The sequence below is a fragment of the Pongo pygmaeus genome, chromosome 4 (genome assembly GCF_028885625.2).
Source record: "Pongo pygmaeus isolate AG05252 chromosome 4, NHGRI_mPonPyg2-v2.0_pri, whole genome shotgun sequence".
In the NCBI taxonomy this organism is placed as follows: Eukaryota; Metazoa; Chordata; class Mammalia; order Primates; family Hominidae; genus Pongo; species Pongo pygmaeus.
In genome coordinates this window covers 113,258,512-113,276,810 of record NC_072377.2, presented here as the reverse complement: position 1 = coordinate 113,276,810, position 18,299 = coordinate 113,258,512, and the positions used below count along the sequence as shown (strand labels likewise).

The window sequence follows — 18,299 nt, the reverse complement described above, 5'->3', positions numbered from 1 at the left end:
CTGGTCCTGGACTTTTTTTGGTTGGTAAGCTATTGATTATTGCCACAATTTCAGCTCCTGTTATTGGTCTATTCAGAGATTCAACTTCTTCTTGGTTTAGTCTTGGGAGGGTGTATGTGTTGAGGAATTTATCCATTTCTTCTAGATTTTCTAGTTTATTTGCATAGAGGTGTTTATAATATTCTCTGATGGTAGTTTGTATTTCTGTGGGATCGGTGGTGATATCCCCTTTATCATTTTTTATTGCATCTATTTGATTCTTCTCTCTTTTTTTCTTTATTAATCTTGCTAGCGGTCTATCAATTTTGTTGATCCTTTCAAAAAACCAGCTCCTGGATTCATTTATTTTTTGAAGGGTTTTTTGTGTCTCTATGTCCTTCAGTTCTGCTCTGATTTTAGTTATTTCTTGCCTTCTGCTAGCTTTCGAATGTGTTTGCTCTTGCTTTTCTAGTTCTTTTAATTGTGATGTTAGGGTGTCAATTTTGGATCTTTCCTGCTTTCTCTTGTGGGCATTTAGTGCTATAAATTTCCCTCTACACACTGCTTAGATTCATAAAGCAAGTCCTGAGTGACCTACAAAGAGACTTAGACTCCCACACATTAATAATGGGAGATTTTAACACCCCACTGTCAACATTAGACAGATCAACGAGACAGAAAGTCAACAAGGATACCCAGGAATTGAACTCAGCTCTGCACCAAGCGGACCTAATAGACATCTACAGAACTCTCCACCCCAAATCAACAGAATATACATTTTTTTCAGCACCACACCACACCTATTCCAAAATTGACCATATACTTGGAAGTAAAGCTCTCCTCAATAAATGTAAAAGAACAGAAATTGTAACAAACTGTCTCTTAGATCACAGTGCAATCAAGCTAGAACTCAGGATTAAGAATCTCACTCAAAACCGCTCAACTACGTGGAAACTGAACAACCTGCTCCTGAATGACTACTGGGTACATAACGAAATGAAGGCAGAAATAAAGATGTTCTTTGAAACCAACGAGAACCAAGACACAACATACCAGAATCTCTGGGATGCATTCAAAACATTATGTTTAAAAATGCCACATTTGTCTTCAAACTATGTTTGTCTTTACTTACAAAGAGTGACATCCTGAAGCCAAAATGCAATGCAAATGTTTTATGTGTAGGAAGACAGGCTGCATCAGTAACAATTATCTTGAAATATGGTGGCAGCCTATAATCAATGACATCAGCAGAAGCAACATGTAAACAGAATAAGGCAAAATAGCAACATTTTAAATGAATAACTTGATGCAGATTTGGTTTAATTCACCAGGTGGGCTTTAGAACTGAAAGAAGCATTGATTCCTTAACATTTTAGATGACATACACGTTGTCAAAATATACTTTCAAACAGAAATGAAGCAATACATTGACACTGTTATTTTTTTTTCGTTATTTTTTTTTTTTTGGTGGGCAGGGGGGATAATCTGACAGAGCATTCTCCATAAAAAGGGAAAAGAGAAAATCTATGAAGCAACAGAAACAAGTTTTAAACAAAGCCTATAGATAAAATAATTCTTTTATAACTGAAGTCTAGAGTCAGTACTACTACATTGCTTTTCAACATCTATCAGTAAAGAAAACTAGCAAACATCGTTTCACAGGTTTCCATCTCCCAGTATAGGTTACACATTTTTGGAAGCGTGGCGATCTCTTCAGGACACTGCTACCATTAGAGCGAGGTGGCCAAGGGAGCACAGACACTGTAACTCAAAAAAGGCCCCCAGCACACTCCCTTTGAGTTCATGTATCCAATCTGTTGAAAGAAATATTTCCCCAATTCAAGCCACTTTAATTTCTTTGGTATCTCATCATTTCATGTTATTATATATTCTGGTTGAATGTGTATGTCTCACATCTTCTTTTATATGAAAAACCTCCTGATGGAAAAGAAATTTTTATTTATTATAGAATTCTCTGTTAGAACTAACACTATGCCTACCACAGAGTAGACCAAGGCTTAAGAAAAAGAGGAGAGGGGTAAGAAGAAAAGGAAAGCGTTTACAGTAGTATTTGTGTAAGTGATATTTTTATAATTTTGAATTATAAACAGAAAGCATCTAACTACCAAGTTTACGAATAAAAATACCACAAACCACAAAACAATTGGAAGCTGAAAATTCTGATTTTTCTGAAAGAACAGAGGAGTCGCAGCAAACAAACAAACAAAAACTGCACAAAATCTGTCTGGAAACTTACTTATAGAGATGTCTAAAAATAACTTGAACTATTTCCAAATTTTAGGTTGAATAACTTGAGGATAACAAGTATTATAAACGAACATAAAAAAATCTCCTAGGTGAAGAGATAATTAGTTAAGATAAGATACCACTTACTTTGCTATGTCCATGCAAATCCTTTTCCACTTGGAACTGCCTAGGCTGGTGAATAGGTATGGCAGTATTACTTGGAAAATACCTGGTTTCAATTTGGATCTGAGAAACCTAGGAGTCACCTTCACCCACCATCACCAACCTATCAATAAATCATATTGATTCTACTTCCTAAATAGTCTTTAATTTTATATCTTTTTCCTATCACTACTATAGTTTAGGCCTTTCTCATCTTTTGCCTAACAGGTCTCTCTGGTCTTACATGTTTACAAATTTTCATGATAAAAATGTTAAACTCTTCATTAGCAACAAGCATTTAATGACTACTATGTTAGGGCCTGAGAAATTTAAATAAAATAATTACTTTTATAATATCTCCTATGAGGACAGTCAAGAATTGAAATAAATTCATTATTAGCAACAAAATATCTACTGGCTTCTCCATTAAGAACCAATGTGGAGGAGGGAGGGATGGTAGAATGGAGGGAAGAAAGGAGGGAAAGAAGGAAGAAGGCAATCTACACACTCAAATGGCTAACAAAAGTAGTTGGTAAAACAAGACCTTCATTTTAGAAGATAACAGGATATAATACAAACAATAGGGACAGAGAGAATGAGGGGAAGTTGATGAGGGGGGAGTGGAAATGATTTGAGCACAGTCTCAAAGGAAAATTAAAGATAGATATGCTGAGAAGAGGGATGCTTTTGTTCTCATTTTAGAGTATGGGTCTGTAAAAACATGGCCGATGATCCAAATCCAGTCTGCTTTATTTTTTTGGTAAAAAAAGTTTTATTGAAACAAAGACATGTTCTTTTTACATATTTTCTGTAACTTCTTTCAGAATGGCAGAGGTGAGTAGTTGTGATGGAAACCATATGACCTAGAAAGCCTCTAATATTCAATACAGTATTTGGCCCTGAAGAAAAACTTACGGAGCAAGGGTTCAATCATCTTTTTTTCTCATCCATTTATTATCCTCAAAAGTTCCAAGTTAAAACCCTGCATGATTATAGATAGCTTCATAAGAAATGAGGTCTTGATATTAGCATATAAAAATGAAAAGAGCAGTACCATTGACTTTAATATCTTTATTAAATATTATTATTTTAATAAAGTTTACTTTTTTCTACTCAAACATCTGCAGAATTTCACAATTCAAAAGCGATAAATGAAAAATTAATAATTGATAGCTACTGGGAAATAAATTACTCATATTAAATTTAGTCCGGGTATGCTACAATCACCATTTGCCTATATAGTAGTTACAAAAGACATGGTTTATGAATGAAATTAATCAAGTCCTTTTACATTAGAGTGAAGGATTAGTGCAGTGAGTGGGAAAGTAAGTACCCATCACTTCCAATATACAGTTCACTGAGTGGACACACAGACGTTCAATTCTAAGAATGTCACTTTAGCACTAATCATCATTATCACATTTACTTAGAAAGCATAAGGGCAATAGCTTAGAAAGGCCATTCTTAAGGCCTTGATTATATATATTTTTCTATTTTTTTAATCTTGTTTCATCTGTTGCCTATTTCCCATGGCTTTTCTCTTACATATTAAATGACTTAACATTAGATAATGTTTTCAGTATATGCTCTTTGGAGCAAATTAGGGAAATTTATTTTTTCCACTAAATATCATTATCAATGAGTAAGCATTTATAAAGATAAAATATACTTTGTGCTGCAAAAAGTTAAGATTTCTTAACACTTAACCTACCTTTAATTCTTTTGTGCATGAATTACTCAGCTGTACTTTGCGCCAGGCATTGTGCTAGGCAAGGGGGATAGTACCTCAACATGAATATAGTTCCACCCTTGAAGAGGTTCCCGGCTTGTGCTGTGCATGCATGGACACATAAAGCAACAATATTTAAACAACTTCAGAAGAACTCAGTAGCTTGAAGAGTTTCCTATGAAAAACTTAAGTAAATTTCTGTTGCCTCAAGAAGTGAAAAGAGAATGTCTTTTCTTCCACAGACACTGCTTAAAAGTAGTGGTTCTCAGACATTTTCATCCAGTAATATAAAATAATTCCTGAAACATCCTGTTTCCTTTGCTTCTTACTGTTTAAAAAATTAGAAAAAGAAATATATTTGAGTAGGTATATATAGTCTACACCGTTTCTGTATCTTTTTCCACTGCTTAATGTAGGACTCCTGATATCCTCAAGTCATAGATATGTAAGCAGAGGTTCCTAGGATAGATCAAGATCAGGCAGGAAAAACCCAGTTTTCGCTTCAGCAAAGACTTAACAAGCCCTCCTCATATTATTAACCTGTTACTATTAACCGAGCAATTGTGGAAGATGAACTCTATATTATTCTGACATCATCAGGCTGGTTCTAGTTTCAGCAGTGATGGGAGCCTATTCTTTTCTTTTCTCAAAACCTAGAGGATTTTAGACCATGGCCACATTTTCTTGCATTGGAAATGACAGCCGGACAGGTAGATGGATTAGGAAAGACAGATGATTCAAGAGGGCATGGATATCTATGAAAATGTCAAAGGTTTCATACTACTGAGAAGAGGCTGTATATTTGATATATCAGATCAGAAAGCTGCCTGTCTACTCTTCTTCAGTAGGATGCAGACTAATGGCATCAAGAATAGGAAGTTATAAGATGCACTGCTGGAAACTGCAGTGACCCTTCTGCATTAGACATTCAGAACAGTGAATGTTTAAAACTCTAAAACAGTGATTTAATAAAGATAATGGGAAAAAAGCTAATTCCCCTCTCTCCTCATAAAGACAAGAAAACTAAGGCCGAAACACACCAGCTAAAACTTTCCTAATGTTGCAGTATTTTTCTTCCAAGTAAATAAAATGTTAAAGATGGAAATATGAAAAAGAAAGAGAGAGCAAGAGAGCTGCAGCCAAAACCTCTGGGCATAGTGATCTCTCTCAGAACCTGCTTTGAAGAAGTGGCCCACACCAGGGAAGGCCCACTGAGATGACCAGCACTGGATGCCAATAGTAAGTTTTACTTCAGCTACATTATAGTTGACACAAGGTCCCTTTGCAGTGGATACATAGAGAGGCTGCATTCTTAATTAGAATAATGATCACCATCTACATTTATCCCATTCAAACCTTTTTTAACTTGCACCTTCTTCAACCCATTTATTCCTTCAGCTATCTTTGTTTTCTTTTCATTTTCTAATATACCTTCGTATCTAACTCCCTCTTCATCTACAACTGGATAATAATTTAATACTACTATAATTTGAACTGCCATTTAGTTTTCTCAAAGACTTATCTATCTCTTATTTTAATTTAACCTTAAAAAAACCAAACAAACAGTGACTGTGAGGTAGGTTATCATTATAACCCTCCTTCAAATTTGCACTACTTCTTTCCCCACAAAAAGCAAATAAAACTGTGTAATAAAAGAAGTTCAGCATTAAAAGGTTAATTTAAGAGCACAATAAGCAGGTGTTTTTGTTCTATAATAAAAATATCTGTCCATAAGGAGTAAAAATAGGCACACCAGACCACAAACAGTAACCATTCTAAGTTATTTTATACAAGAATTTCTTATGGTGTCACTATGTTTCCCCACCCTAATCTCATGTTGAATTACATAATTCCCAATGTTGGGGGGGGGGACCTGGTGGGAGGTGATTGGATCATGGGGGCAGTTTTCCCCGTGCTGTTCTCATGATAGTGAGTTCTTATGAGATTTGATGGTTTAAAAGTCTCTCTCTCTCCTGCTGCCATGTGAAGAAGTGCTTACTCCCTCTTCACCTTCTGCCGTGATTGTAAGTTTCCTGAGACCTCCCAGTCATGCTTCCTGTTAAGCCTGTGGAAGTGTGAGTCAATTAAACCTCTCTTCTTCATAAATTACCCAGTCTCAGGAAGTTCTTTATAGCAGTATGAGAATGAACTAATATAGAATTTTTTATTATAAGGTTGATGCAAAAGCAATTGTGATTTTTGCCATTATTTCCAACGGCAAAAACTGCAATTACTTTTGCACCAACCTATATAATAGAGTTCATTTTGCTTTAGAGTACATAATCTTTCTTTAGAAGGGAATGGCCTTTTTTTATACCAAACATAATAGCAAATAAATGACATCTTCTCTTTCATGTCACCTTAGTTCTATAGATGACATTGATTCTCCAAAAAAGCCATGATCTGTTGTTTTTATTAACTAGCAACAACACGGTTATTCACTTAGGTAAATAATAATGACCTGTGTTCATTTACAAGTCATAAAACCAGAGACCCCAGATGGAAAATATAACCCTCTATAAATTATACACATATTTAATTTTACTTATCTCTCTAAATCAATGGGTCTATGAACTAGGATACTATTAACAAAGCATACTTCTAAAGATCTAGAACTTATTTGGGAAACATATGCCCAATTTAAATATAAAAAATTGTAGCTAAGACTCTGAGTGCCATTAATTTCAAGGTCTTCATTTTTCTTCCATTATAAGAATTATATAGTGTGATAAAACAATGCCAGGAGGAATGGTACTCTGTCCATCTTGCTCATGATTATATCACCAGTAGCACAGTAGTCAGCATATAGTAGCGTCCCAGTAGAAAAGAAGCTACGAGTTATGTTTTTCTTTCATTTGGCTCATTATAGTTTGACGTAGTAATATGTTAAAATTGTTAGAATTACAAAATACAAAAAAGAATTCCACTGATTCTTCATAAACCTGGAACAGATCAAATTGCCATCAATTACCCCCACCTCATGCAGACTAAAAGCCACAGCCCTTTCAATGGCTTACAAGAACTTTATGATCTGGCCATGTAACAACTCACCTAATTTTCTGACCTTGCTGGCTTACTTTGACACACCTAGCACGCCCCTGTCTCTGTCCTATTTTGCAGTTCCAATGCTCACTGCCAGGAAGGCTCTTCTCACTGATATTCACATGGCTCACTCTTTTATCTCCTTTGGGTCTTCTCTTAACACCCTATATAAAATGGTGCCCATCTCCACCATCCCTTTCTCTTTTGTCCTATTATCCTCTATATCACTTTTTAACACATGGAATATTTTATATTTGATTGTTCATTATTTTTTAAAAATACGTTTATTATCCACTTTCCCCAATTACTAAAGTTCCCTAAGAGTAGAGCTTTGTTTCATTCATCAGTGTAGCCACAGAATCTTGAAGAATGCTTGGCCAAAACATACTCAGTATTGGTAACACTTAGCTAAAGGGGTAATGAAAGCGAAGTAGCAGACTATGGAGATATGAGTGGAGTCAGAGATACACTGCCTAGAGACAGCCCGCCTTTAACTTTGCATTTTTCCCAGAGTGAGGATTCAACCTTGTTAACACTGGATTTGGCACAAAAACCAGTACAGCCCTATGTTTAAAACTTTACATTCAACAAACCTACATAGATGTATAAGTACACCCTGAATGGGAGTATAATTAGCAAGAAAATGAGCATGTCAGATTCAACAAGGCCCTACCCTTTTTAGATAGTGTCACTATTAGAAACTCTGGGGACCATGGTAAAGTGAATTGAAATATCGTGCATTTGCTCTTGCTTTATGTGTCCATCTTTTTCTGGAACATTTCTGTATCTTCAGCTAAACAGACAACTTAATCTAATCTTAAAATGGTATGGGCGTGTGTGGTTTCTTCTTAAGTTGTGGTCCCCCTGAGATGCTGTGGGGAGTGGAAAGCCTTCAGTTACTCCTTTGCTACTTAAGTAGCCTTGCCTTCTCTAACCTGAATCAGTATACTGGAGTGAATATTATCATCCTGATTTTATACTGGAAGAAACGAAGCATAGCAAGTAACTTCATTCACTCATTCAACAAATTTTTGATAAGCAATGACTAGAAGCTCTGTATTGAGTACTAAGTAATGGACAAAATAAAGTCAATGTCCTCAAGGAACTTACAGTCTAGTTGGGGGAGATAAGCAATAAAAAGGAAACCAGTTATTTTATATATGTGTCTATATAAATACATGCATATATACATGTGAATATATGCACATACATGTGTATGTTTATATAAATAAAATAAACATCAGGTGATAGTAAGGACTATCACAAAAAATAAAACAGGTTATGGGTTACAGGGAATTCCCAGGTTGGGAGGAGGGGAGGTCTAAAATCACACAGCTAATTTGTTGAAAACCTAGGATTCATGCACAGAGCATTCCAGTTTCAAATCGGTGGTCTTAGCCACTATGCTGAAGCTGCTAACTGCTCTGCAAATGCTTACACTTAATAGATATCAGAGTTGTCAATGTGGATGGAAACAGTCCAGACTGGCACAGAACACTTTAAAAGAGAAGCCTGGGACTGAAAAGGATTTCTTGTAGTGCTTTGGTATTTAATAAAATGATAAACAATATTTTAAAACAGTAATTGGGCAAAGAACCCAGTAATTTTAAAAATTGAGAGTCAATGTCCAGCAAATGGTACAGGCTAGAGTTCTCTAGTTCTGTAGGTTGATTGCTCCAATCCTGCCTTGGAGGCCAGAGAGTAGGAGACAATTTGCAAGCTAGAAGGTCAAACTTGTTTCTGTGTCATCTATGTTCTGATGAATTCCCCAGAATTTGATCAAGACTAACTAGAAAAAGTGAGTTACTTTATCATAAATCAGGTTTGACTTGAGAACATGAATTCTCAAATCAATGGTTGAACCAATGGTCTTGGTTGAACCAATGGTCAACCAAGTTTTGGAGGTAATCATGAACCCAATTCCACTGTACTGAGATCGATCTCCTGCCTGTTGAATGGACTTGGTATGAGATAGGATTTAAGGAGACTGAATGGACCAACTGGCAGTCCCTATGACATGAAATGTGAGGGAATGAATCATCCCAGGAAAATACAGAGATAGGACCTATAAAAGATTCTCTTCTCCCTACAACAAGGCTTTCTCTAAATCAGCATTTATTAGTTTTAAGTTTTGCTTCATAAGAGAGACATCCATATGGCTGATCATCTTCACAAAAGGGAAGAAAATGATAAATATATCTAATATATAGTTTAATTATTTTGCTTCACAGATTTTGTCATCAGCTCAGAATAGGCCTGAATCTTCCACTTACTAGCTGTGTGACATTAGAAAAGTTACTTACTCTTTTGTGGCTCAATCTGTTCTATTATGAAATGTAGATTCAATAGTACCAATCTCATAGAAATATAAGGATTAAATGAGAATACGAATGTACTCGGCAAACAGTGAGCAGTCCATGAGTGTATGATAGCCATCTTTTGAAGCCTTTTAGTACATGCCCCATCATCTGAGAACTATCCCCTTGCACACAAGAGATTGGCTCCTCTAGCTCTAGGTAACAGTGACCCTGTACATTCTTTTCTGTCTAGCCATGTTATTAAAATCGGGATAGACATTTAATATAAGCTGGGCCAATTATTTGTGTCCATAATTTGAAATTTGAGCTCAAAGACTAATTAATTACCTGCAGATGCTGGGCCTGGCAGGTTATATTGGCCTAAATGTCATTTGAGGGCCCTTTGCAAGAGAAGTGGAGGAATGTAGTCTTCAGGGCAAGAGGGAAAATGAGCAGCAACACATTAAAAAGCATTAATGAAACTCCAGATGAACACAGAGGGAAAGACAAAAAGAGATGCTGCCTTGGTCCCTGACTGCTTCCCGGTTACTAGTTTCAAGAACTCCAAAGCCTGGCTGAACTTTCTGTCCTTGAGTTCTGTGAGATAACCCCATAACTTTCCTTATGATAAAGGAAACTAATACAGGAACAACCAAATATCGCATATCCTCAGTTATAAGTGTGAGCTAAATGACGAGAACTTATAAAGAATGGAACAACAGATACTGGGGTCTACTTGAGGGTGGAGGGTAGAGGGAGGGAGAGGAGCAGAAAAAATAACTACTGGGTACTAGGCTTAATACGTGGATAATGAAACAATCTGTATAACAACCCCCCGTGAGATGAGTTTACCTGTATAACAAACCTTCACATGTACCCCCTGAGCCTAAAATAAAAGTTAAAAGAAAAACTCCTATGGCTTAGTTTCTGTTCCTTGTAATCAAATATTCCCTAAAAGAAAAATGGTAACTGTAACCATTTGTAATTGTTTAATGTAAAAGATCACTTTTTTGACACTCTGAATCCAAAATGTACTTATTGTAATTGACTGGAAAAAAGTCAGAAATGAGGAAGAGTATGAGACATCAGCCAATTTTCTCTTCTATCGTATCTGTGTAACACAGGACATGGCTAGCCCTAACCAAACCATGAAATAGCCTTAATGTACTATTCCCTTCATTCCTTCTCCTCTCACTCTCAAGGACTTTCAGTGTGCTCAATGGACTGCCCTTAAGTCCTCAACAGTCTCTGCATATTCTGCATCTTTCCTACCAGTAACCATAAATAGTTAACTACTGTCCTCTGACCCTTTACTCCAAATCTCTCATTTTTGTTTTCTAAAGCAGCAGCTAGATATGCTAGTACATTAACCCAAGCCAATATGTTAATTGGCTAACATAAAGGAAGGTCTCTTTTTTCATTCCTGGAAACATATTATACATGTGTCTTTAGGGAAAAGTCCTTAATTAAAATGAATGAAACTAGTAGTGGGAAATTTTTACCCTGAATAAAGTAGTAGGATAAAAAATTTTTATAAAGGTGTTCACTTACATTATCTTTTGTATGATAATTGCACTGCATATACAAATACCAATTTGTAACAGGAAAAAAGGGTTAAAGAAGGACCATATATTCTTCATACATTTAAAATTATTGAGCAGTCCTCTCTGTATTGTAGCAAAATTGGTTTCAAAGCTAAAAATAAAAATACAGCTTAATATATTCAAAATTATAAATCAAATGTTAGAACAAGAAAATTAGTCATAAATGCTTAGTCAACTAACTGAGATTATCACATCTCTATGTTAATCCTGTGTGTTTAATTAACAGATAAAACATAAGGGGGCATTCTATACAACAGTATATAAAAATGAAAAAAAAATTCAAGTTCTTATTAAATAGAGAAGCAATAACAAAATGCTCCTGCATTTCAGCAACTGTTCATTAAATGATAAAAACATCTTGGTTTGTCATTCTAAAATTATATTTCGCAGGCTTCAGAGCCCTCTTCTGTTTTTGCTCATGATCATTACAGAGCGCAGATGTTAAATATAAGCTCAGCCATCACATCAAATACCATTTGGCCTTCTGCCTTGACTTTCCTAGGTAATCAGAAGATACCTCTGTTGTACAAGGCAGTAGAGTAGATTCAGTGTGTGGGCTTAGAACCAGAGTGCTGAGATTCACATCCTGAAACTACCACTTGTTTTTAATATGATCTTGGGCACAATACTCAAACTCCCTAACTGTTAGTTTCCTCATGTGTAAAACAGGCTTAAACAATAGTACTGCTATTGTTTTGAAGGTTCATTCATTTAGCTTCAATTGCTAGGCACTGTTCCAGGCTTTTGGAATCCATTAGTGAACGATATGAATAAAAATCACTGATCTCAGGAAGCTGACATTCTCAGACATTGCATCTAAAGCACTTAGAACCATGTCTAGTACTCAGTGAGCCCTTAATAAATGCCAGCTGTTGGGGTTACTAATACTTGAATGAGACAGAGCAAAACACTGGCACTAGAATGACAGGAAATGTGTCAGAATGGAGTCAGCACATTTAAGACCTAGCAGTGGCCCAGCCACTAATTGTTTAGGCGACCTTCCTTTAATCTCTCTGGGCCTCAGTTACTGAAAGTGGTCTTACGGTGCCTTCAATTGAGTATATGGTAGATCATGAGTGACAGAAATGATGAAGGGTTCAAAAACGTCACAGAAAACATTTTATTTTATTTTTATTTATTTTGTCTTTATTTTACCATTTAAATGATTTGAAGGTGCACCAAGGACAAAATGCTTTTTCAGTATATTCACAGTTAAGGAAAAGCTCAGACACTAGGTAATCATTGTCAGTTCAAAAATAGAGAAAAAAATACTCAAAGATCATCGGGAAAAATGTAAATGGTCAGAAGCGTACCAAATCTTTTACTTAATAAAATTTGAAGTCTCAAACACACACACACACACACACACACACACACACACAAATATAAGCTGGAAGCAGCATCTTACATTTAACTTAAAAAGTACACATAGGTAATCCTTATTAGAAATCACTGGACAAGGCAATCTCTTCTAGAACATATAAATGAAATATAATATTATTCCCTTCCTGGCAATCTTAGCCTTCCTAAATTAGTTTTCCCAATGAAGCTTAAAAATAATATTAGTCTTGGCCGGGCGCGGTGGCTCATGCCTGTAATCCCAGCACTTTGGGAGGCCAAGGCAGACGGATCACGACGTCAGGAGATTGAGACCATCCTGGCTAACGTGGTGAAACCCTGTCTCTACTAAAAATACAAAAAAATTAGCCAGGCGTGGTGGTGGGCACCTGTAGTCCCAGCTACTTGGGAGGCTGAGGTAGGAGTATGGCGTGAACCTGGGAGGCAGAGCTTGCAGAGAGCCGAGATCGCGCCACTGCACTCCAGCCTGGGTGACAGAGTGAGACTCCATCTCAAAAAAAAGAAAAAAAAATATTGGTCTCATATATATTTTCATGAAATTATACATTTTTTAGGGCTTTGTAAATTTTGTTCAAATTAGTTTTCTTTTTCCAGTTAAAATTCATATTCTTTCAACAAAATGTCCACTATTAAGTCATGCTCTCTCTTACAAAGCATTGTAACTTTGCTTTCAATTTTCCTTCAGCTGGAATCTTCTTACTCCTTCTATTCAGTGACATACCCATCCACCAAGTCTCACTCAGGGGGTATCCTCTGCAAAGTTTCCCTGATTATTCCCATCATAGTCCCCATACTGACAGGTCATATTAGACTCTTTTGATATTACTCCCAAAGAATTCTGTAGATTTTATCACAAAATTGACTATCTCTTTGCATTATTATTAACTTTTGTTCTATCCATCTGAGGGCAGTGACTATAATCTTCATTTTCGTAGCCCCTGGCACAGAGTAGTCAACTGCCCACATTTGTGGAACACTGGAAATATCAATGTTTTCAATGGATAAGCAAAACTCTGACTGATTAATAAAATAAATGTGGTCTAATACACTTTAATTCGTAAAGTTGTTAGCTTACTCCATGATAAACAAAAATCACTGTGTTAGAGCAACCAAACATGAAGAGAATCAGTATAGAGTTGAAAATTAGAAAAAGAAATCATATTCTACTTAACCCCTCCAAAATATATCTTTTCTGATATTGACAATGACATATGAAATTAAGAAATGTTCCCCAAACTCCCCATAGATTATGGTCTTTCACTCAGGTATATGGCAATAAAAAGTGTGTCCTCCTTTTACTTTCTGTAGATATCAAAGAACAATGGCACAAAGCCAACTTTTAGAAATAAACCTGAATAAAAACAAATTTGGCCGTGGGATTCATCAAGAATAAAACCATAAATGAATGCCATTACCATTAATATCAAGTATGTCAATCCTGAATCCCCTTAACTTCAAAATCAGAGTATTCTTTATAGATGACATCTAACAATCTAGTAACATACCTTTGTAAGTAAACATACACACACCACAAAGTTTATCAGTGTATTTCAAACAGTTCATAAAGTACAAGTAGGAAAGAAAATTTCACACTGGCCTATAGAATAGTTTTAAATAAAATGCCGTTGATTAAAACTAAACCAAAATTCCAACTATACAGCAATCCTCAAGCTGTAAACAGAAATAGTTTCCACTAGAAACTTGTAGCAAGAGAACTCTTCTGGAAGTTAAATGGAAATTACAACAAGAACACTTCCAAATGCAGGTCATTTCTTAATGCAGTAACCTCTTTCCATTTTATAGTTGTAATTGTTTTCCTATAACGAAACACTGCTCTGCTCGTCTCATATCAAAACAATAAAACAAAGCTAAAGAAAGAATATGTGTCCTTAAAAGTTAAAAACACTATTTTGGGAAGAGACAATTGGAAATATTTTCAAGTATGTACTGAGTTCTAGTGACCTCCCGTCAGTGAACAGGATAAAATTTGTAAATTCATATAAAATTTAAAGCAGATTTAAAATTTTTGCTTGAATTTGTTGGACACAAAGCTTGGCTTTGTAATTCACAGACATGCATTTATTTTTGTTATGTTTTGGCATATCAAAAATGAGACTTAGAACCTTTCCTCATTACCTGAAAAACTAAAGGGAACTTTCAATCATGTTTCACATTATTTTAATTCATTAGAAATTTTTTCAGTGAGGAAAAAACTTTTCACTGTAGTAAATCCTGTATTTTTTTTCTTTCATATTTCTTAGGAGCAAAAACACATAATCTATGTCTTAACTCTACATCAAGTAAAATTCTATTGCAACTACTACTATTTCCAAAGAAAGAGCTACGTAGGCTGGCACATAGGAACAGGGTTCTACAGCACAATTTACTACTATAAAAAAATTCAACACAAAGAATAATTTATTTTATCAATACAATACTATGAATTGGTGAGGTACTAAAATGAAAAAAAAATTTATCCAAAAGAGCATTTAATGAGTCTGAAGAGGAACAAAGGACCACTAGTTGGGAGGTATCATAAAATTCATCTAGCACTCAAGATTAACAAAGGAAATAAGAAACCAGATAGTTTAGAAGAATTCAACGAAAGTGAGTAAAGAAAAATATTATATTGTTGCTATATTATGGCTAGCAAGGAAAAGTCATTACAAACATTTTTAAATGTCAGAAAAGTATTTATGAGAATAAAGACAAAAAGAAGATATTCTATGCCAAAGATGACAAATTTGGGGCGCGTGTGTTAATACTCGTGAGTGCCCTGGCAGATGTGACTAATTGATCACTGGACTCTTTATGGCTGTTCCTAGAATTCTTCTCAACACATACAGGGAGAGCCACTACCATTCACTAAAAGTTGGCGCTAGTGCTGAAACCTATTTGTCAAACCCGCTCTCACTGACATTGTTCAAGATGTTCAATTGGGAAACCTTCCCAGTAGGCAAATGGCATAGGTCTGTGCACAACCTGCTAGGATATATGGTCAAGAAAGGGTTGACTTTCAAAAATTTGTGAAGGCACGAAAATTCTTAAAAAGCAAAGTGGGAAAAAACAACATTACAGCAGATAATATTATGATTTAGAGAGGGAAATGAATTCAAAAAAGCTAACTGCCAACTACAATGTAGAATAGTTTCAATTCCCATGACATAGGCATTTATACAGTGACCCATTTTTTAAGAAAATAATCACTACAAAAAGTAGCAAGAGATTGAAACAATGGTCCTCTCAAATGCAATGTCCCAGAAATTAAAGAATAGTCGTGGTAACTGACAAATTAAAAGAAGTTTCAATAATGTGTATTTATTACAGTTTAAAGCCCACAGGCGGTCTAATGGTATGAAAGAAATCAGAGACAAAACGAGTAATTACCAGAGAGAATTTGAAGCACCTCAATACCTTGGCAACCAAAATTACAGATTTTCTCCAAATGAAGAGCAAAACCTTTATGGTTAATTTTAACACAGTGTTGACCACTAATGAAATTAATGTTAGTACAATTTTTATCCAGAATCAAATGCCTTTTAAGTCAATTCTTATCATGTGATTCAATCTATAGTCATAGAAAGTAAAACAGAAATACAATGATAATGTCTTATTTTTAGTTAATTTCCAAAAGAAATATCTCCATAGAAATGAATTTTAAAATATATGCAATTGTTGAACCATATTTAAAATACAGGTCATAATTATAGTTTCAGAATAAAGCTGAACACTGAGTAAAATTTGGGGTGACGGTGGGGAAATTAAGTCAAAAATATCTATTGAGATCAAATAAATGTATAGTCAAGGTGATGGTAACTTTGTTTTCCTTTAATTATACATTATACAACCTCACTAGAGTATTAAAGCAAAGCCTGGACAATGATACCCCTCAGAGAAAAATATACTTCAGTAACAAAACCAGTTAGATAAAGTGCAACAGCTCACTCTAGCAATGAACCTTGCTCCACATTAAACAGTATTATGCACAGTTTCTGGTGCATAAAAAATGCATCAGTTCTCCACTTCATTGTGCTTATTTATACTTAGCCATATTTAGGATCTGACATGAATTCTGCAGCAGATCATAAGTTGTACTGACATTTAGCACTAAAAAACAATTCCCGCTACAAGCAACTAAAACCACAATGTATAAAGCATTAAGACCAGGTCACTACATATAACCAGAACAAGTTTCATAAAATCTCCTTTGAAATAACTAGTATTTATTTTCTCAATACGATGCCATGAATTAGTGAGGTACTAAAATGAAAGAAAAATTAATTTGTCCAAAAGAGCATTAAATGAGTCTGAAAATCTTTTACCCTTGACCAAATTCACTGTTATGAATTGCTGTTTTACTATTATGCTTTTCCATGACTTCATATGTAATTTCTTTGGAAAATGAGAATAGACAACACATGAAACAATCTTATCTGATTATAAGGCTGTAGTTTCTTATATTACTAAATTGTAGTACATTCCATGTCACTGTTTTTCATGATTATAATAAAACAAATTCTTACTAGCAGGCAAATCACTGTCTAATTAGGTACTCACTTCAAGTAAGAGGAAAAAGGAGTGTTTGTATAAACTATATAAAACAACTAGCAGAGGACACTTCCACACAAAATACAGAAAACAACAAGAAAAGACATAAGTTTCATGAAAGAAAATGACTTCTGTATTGTGGCAAATACATCAGTTTTCCAGCATTCTATTAATAAAACCAAAAATTGCTTTAAAAATGTTCTCCTTACCTGTGTATACAGTTTTTACTCTCGAGATACAACATACCAGCAGCAGCGTCTAATGAAAATTTCACTAACTGTTTGAGTTTTAGTTCATCCTTCTTCCTTCTCAGAAAGGTGAGGAAATCACCTCCTAGAGGAATTGATAGATGAACAATGAGACAAAGTTACGATGAAAGTCACATTTATCATCTATTTGGATCTATCAGGAATATTTGACAGAGCAAAATGCATTACACATTTGGCCATGCTTTTTGCCCAATTTGTTTGATGTGAGGATAACAGAAAACATGAAAAGAACACATCATATTAGAAAACAGACACCATAATCTCTTCTAGATGCAGTTTAAGTACTTTAAGTGTTTCACATTGTACATTATCCAGGTCATAATAACACTCAAAAATCATACTTTTTCCTTTATTACTGTTTTTACCAATTTGCTTCACTAAAATCTATGGAATTTGATTTTCTCTAATACCACATGAAAACTATATTATTATGAGTCAAATATGAGTATGTAAAAAGTAAATTATAAAAGCTAATTACAAAAAAGTAAATTATATGGATTAGCTATTAGATTCAGTGATTGCTTAAAAAATTAGACTATTAACACCAACATAACTGATAGCAGTGTCCGGACAGAGAGAAAAAGAAAAATGCTATGATTTTGGCCTGATTTACTCACTGACCCAGATTGCATTTTTATGTATCAAATAAATTCCAGTGAAGTCTTAGAAAAACTTCTTAAACCTTTATGGTCCAAGACATACATAATATGAGCTAAGTAGTAATTTGAAGTTTACTAGTAGCCACATTTATAAAAAGTTTTTAAAAATGTGCAATTTATTTTAATAATATAGTTTTCTTGAATCTAACATATCCAAAACATATCAACATATGTCAATATGAAAATTTTAGTTGAGATATTTTACATTTTAAAATAACACTCTTTGAAATATGATATTTACTCTACATTTACAATACATCTCAATTTAGATGTAAATTTCATCTGAAATATCTGATCTATATTTACATTTCATTAAATTTACAGCTGAAAAGTAGATTCACATACCCAAGATGTTCCAAACAGGCTTAAAATTTTCCAATTACTGAATCAATATCAGTATTTTA

General features: G+C 34.7%; 1 protein-coding gene across 13 annotated transcripts in view; it reads right to left on the bottom strand.

The window, feature by feature from the left end:
- The window catches only part of FER (FER tyrosine kinase), a 461,370-nt gene that overhangs the window by 82,634 nt on the left and 360,437 nt on the right, over positions 1-18,299 (bottom strand). For all 13 annotated transcript variants that reach the window (XM_054489923.2, XM_063665113.1, XM_054489929.2 and 10 more), the window contains one exon: positions 17,177-17,300. In XM_054489923.2, coding sequence (XP_054345898.1) covers positions 17,177-17,300 — 124 coding nt within the window. The remainder of the gene's footprint in view (positions 1-17,176; positions 17,301-18,299) is intronic.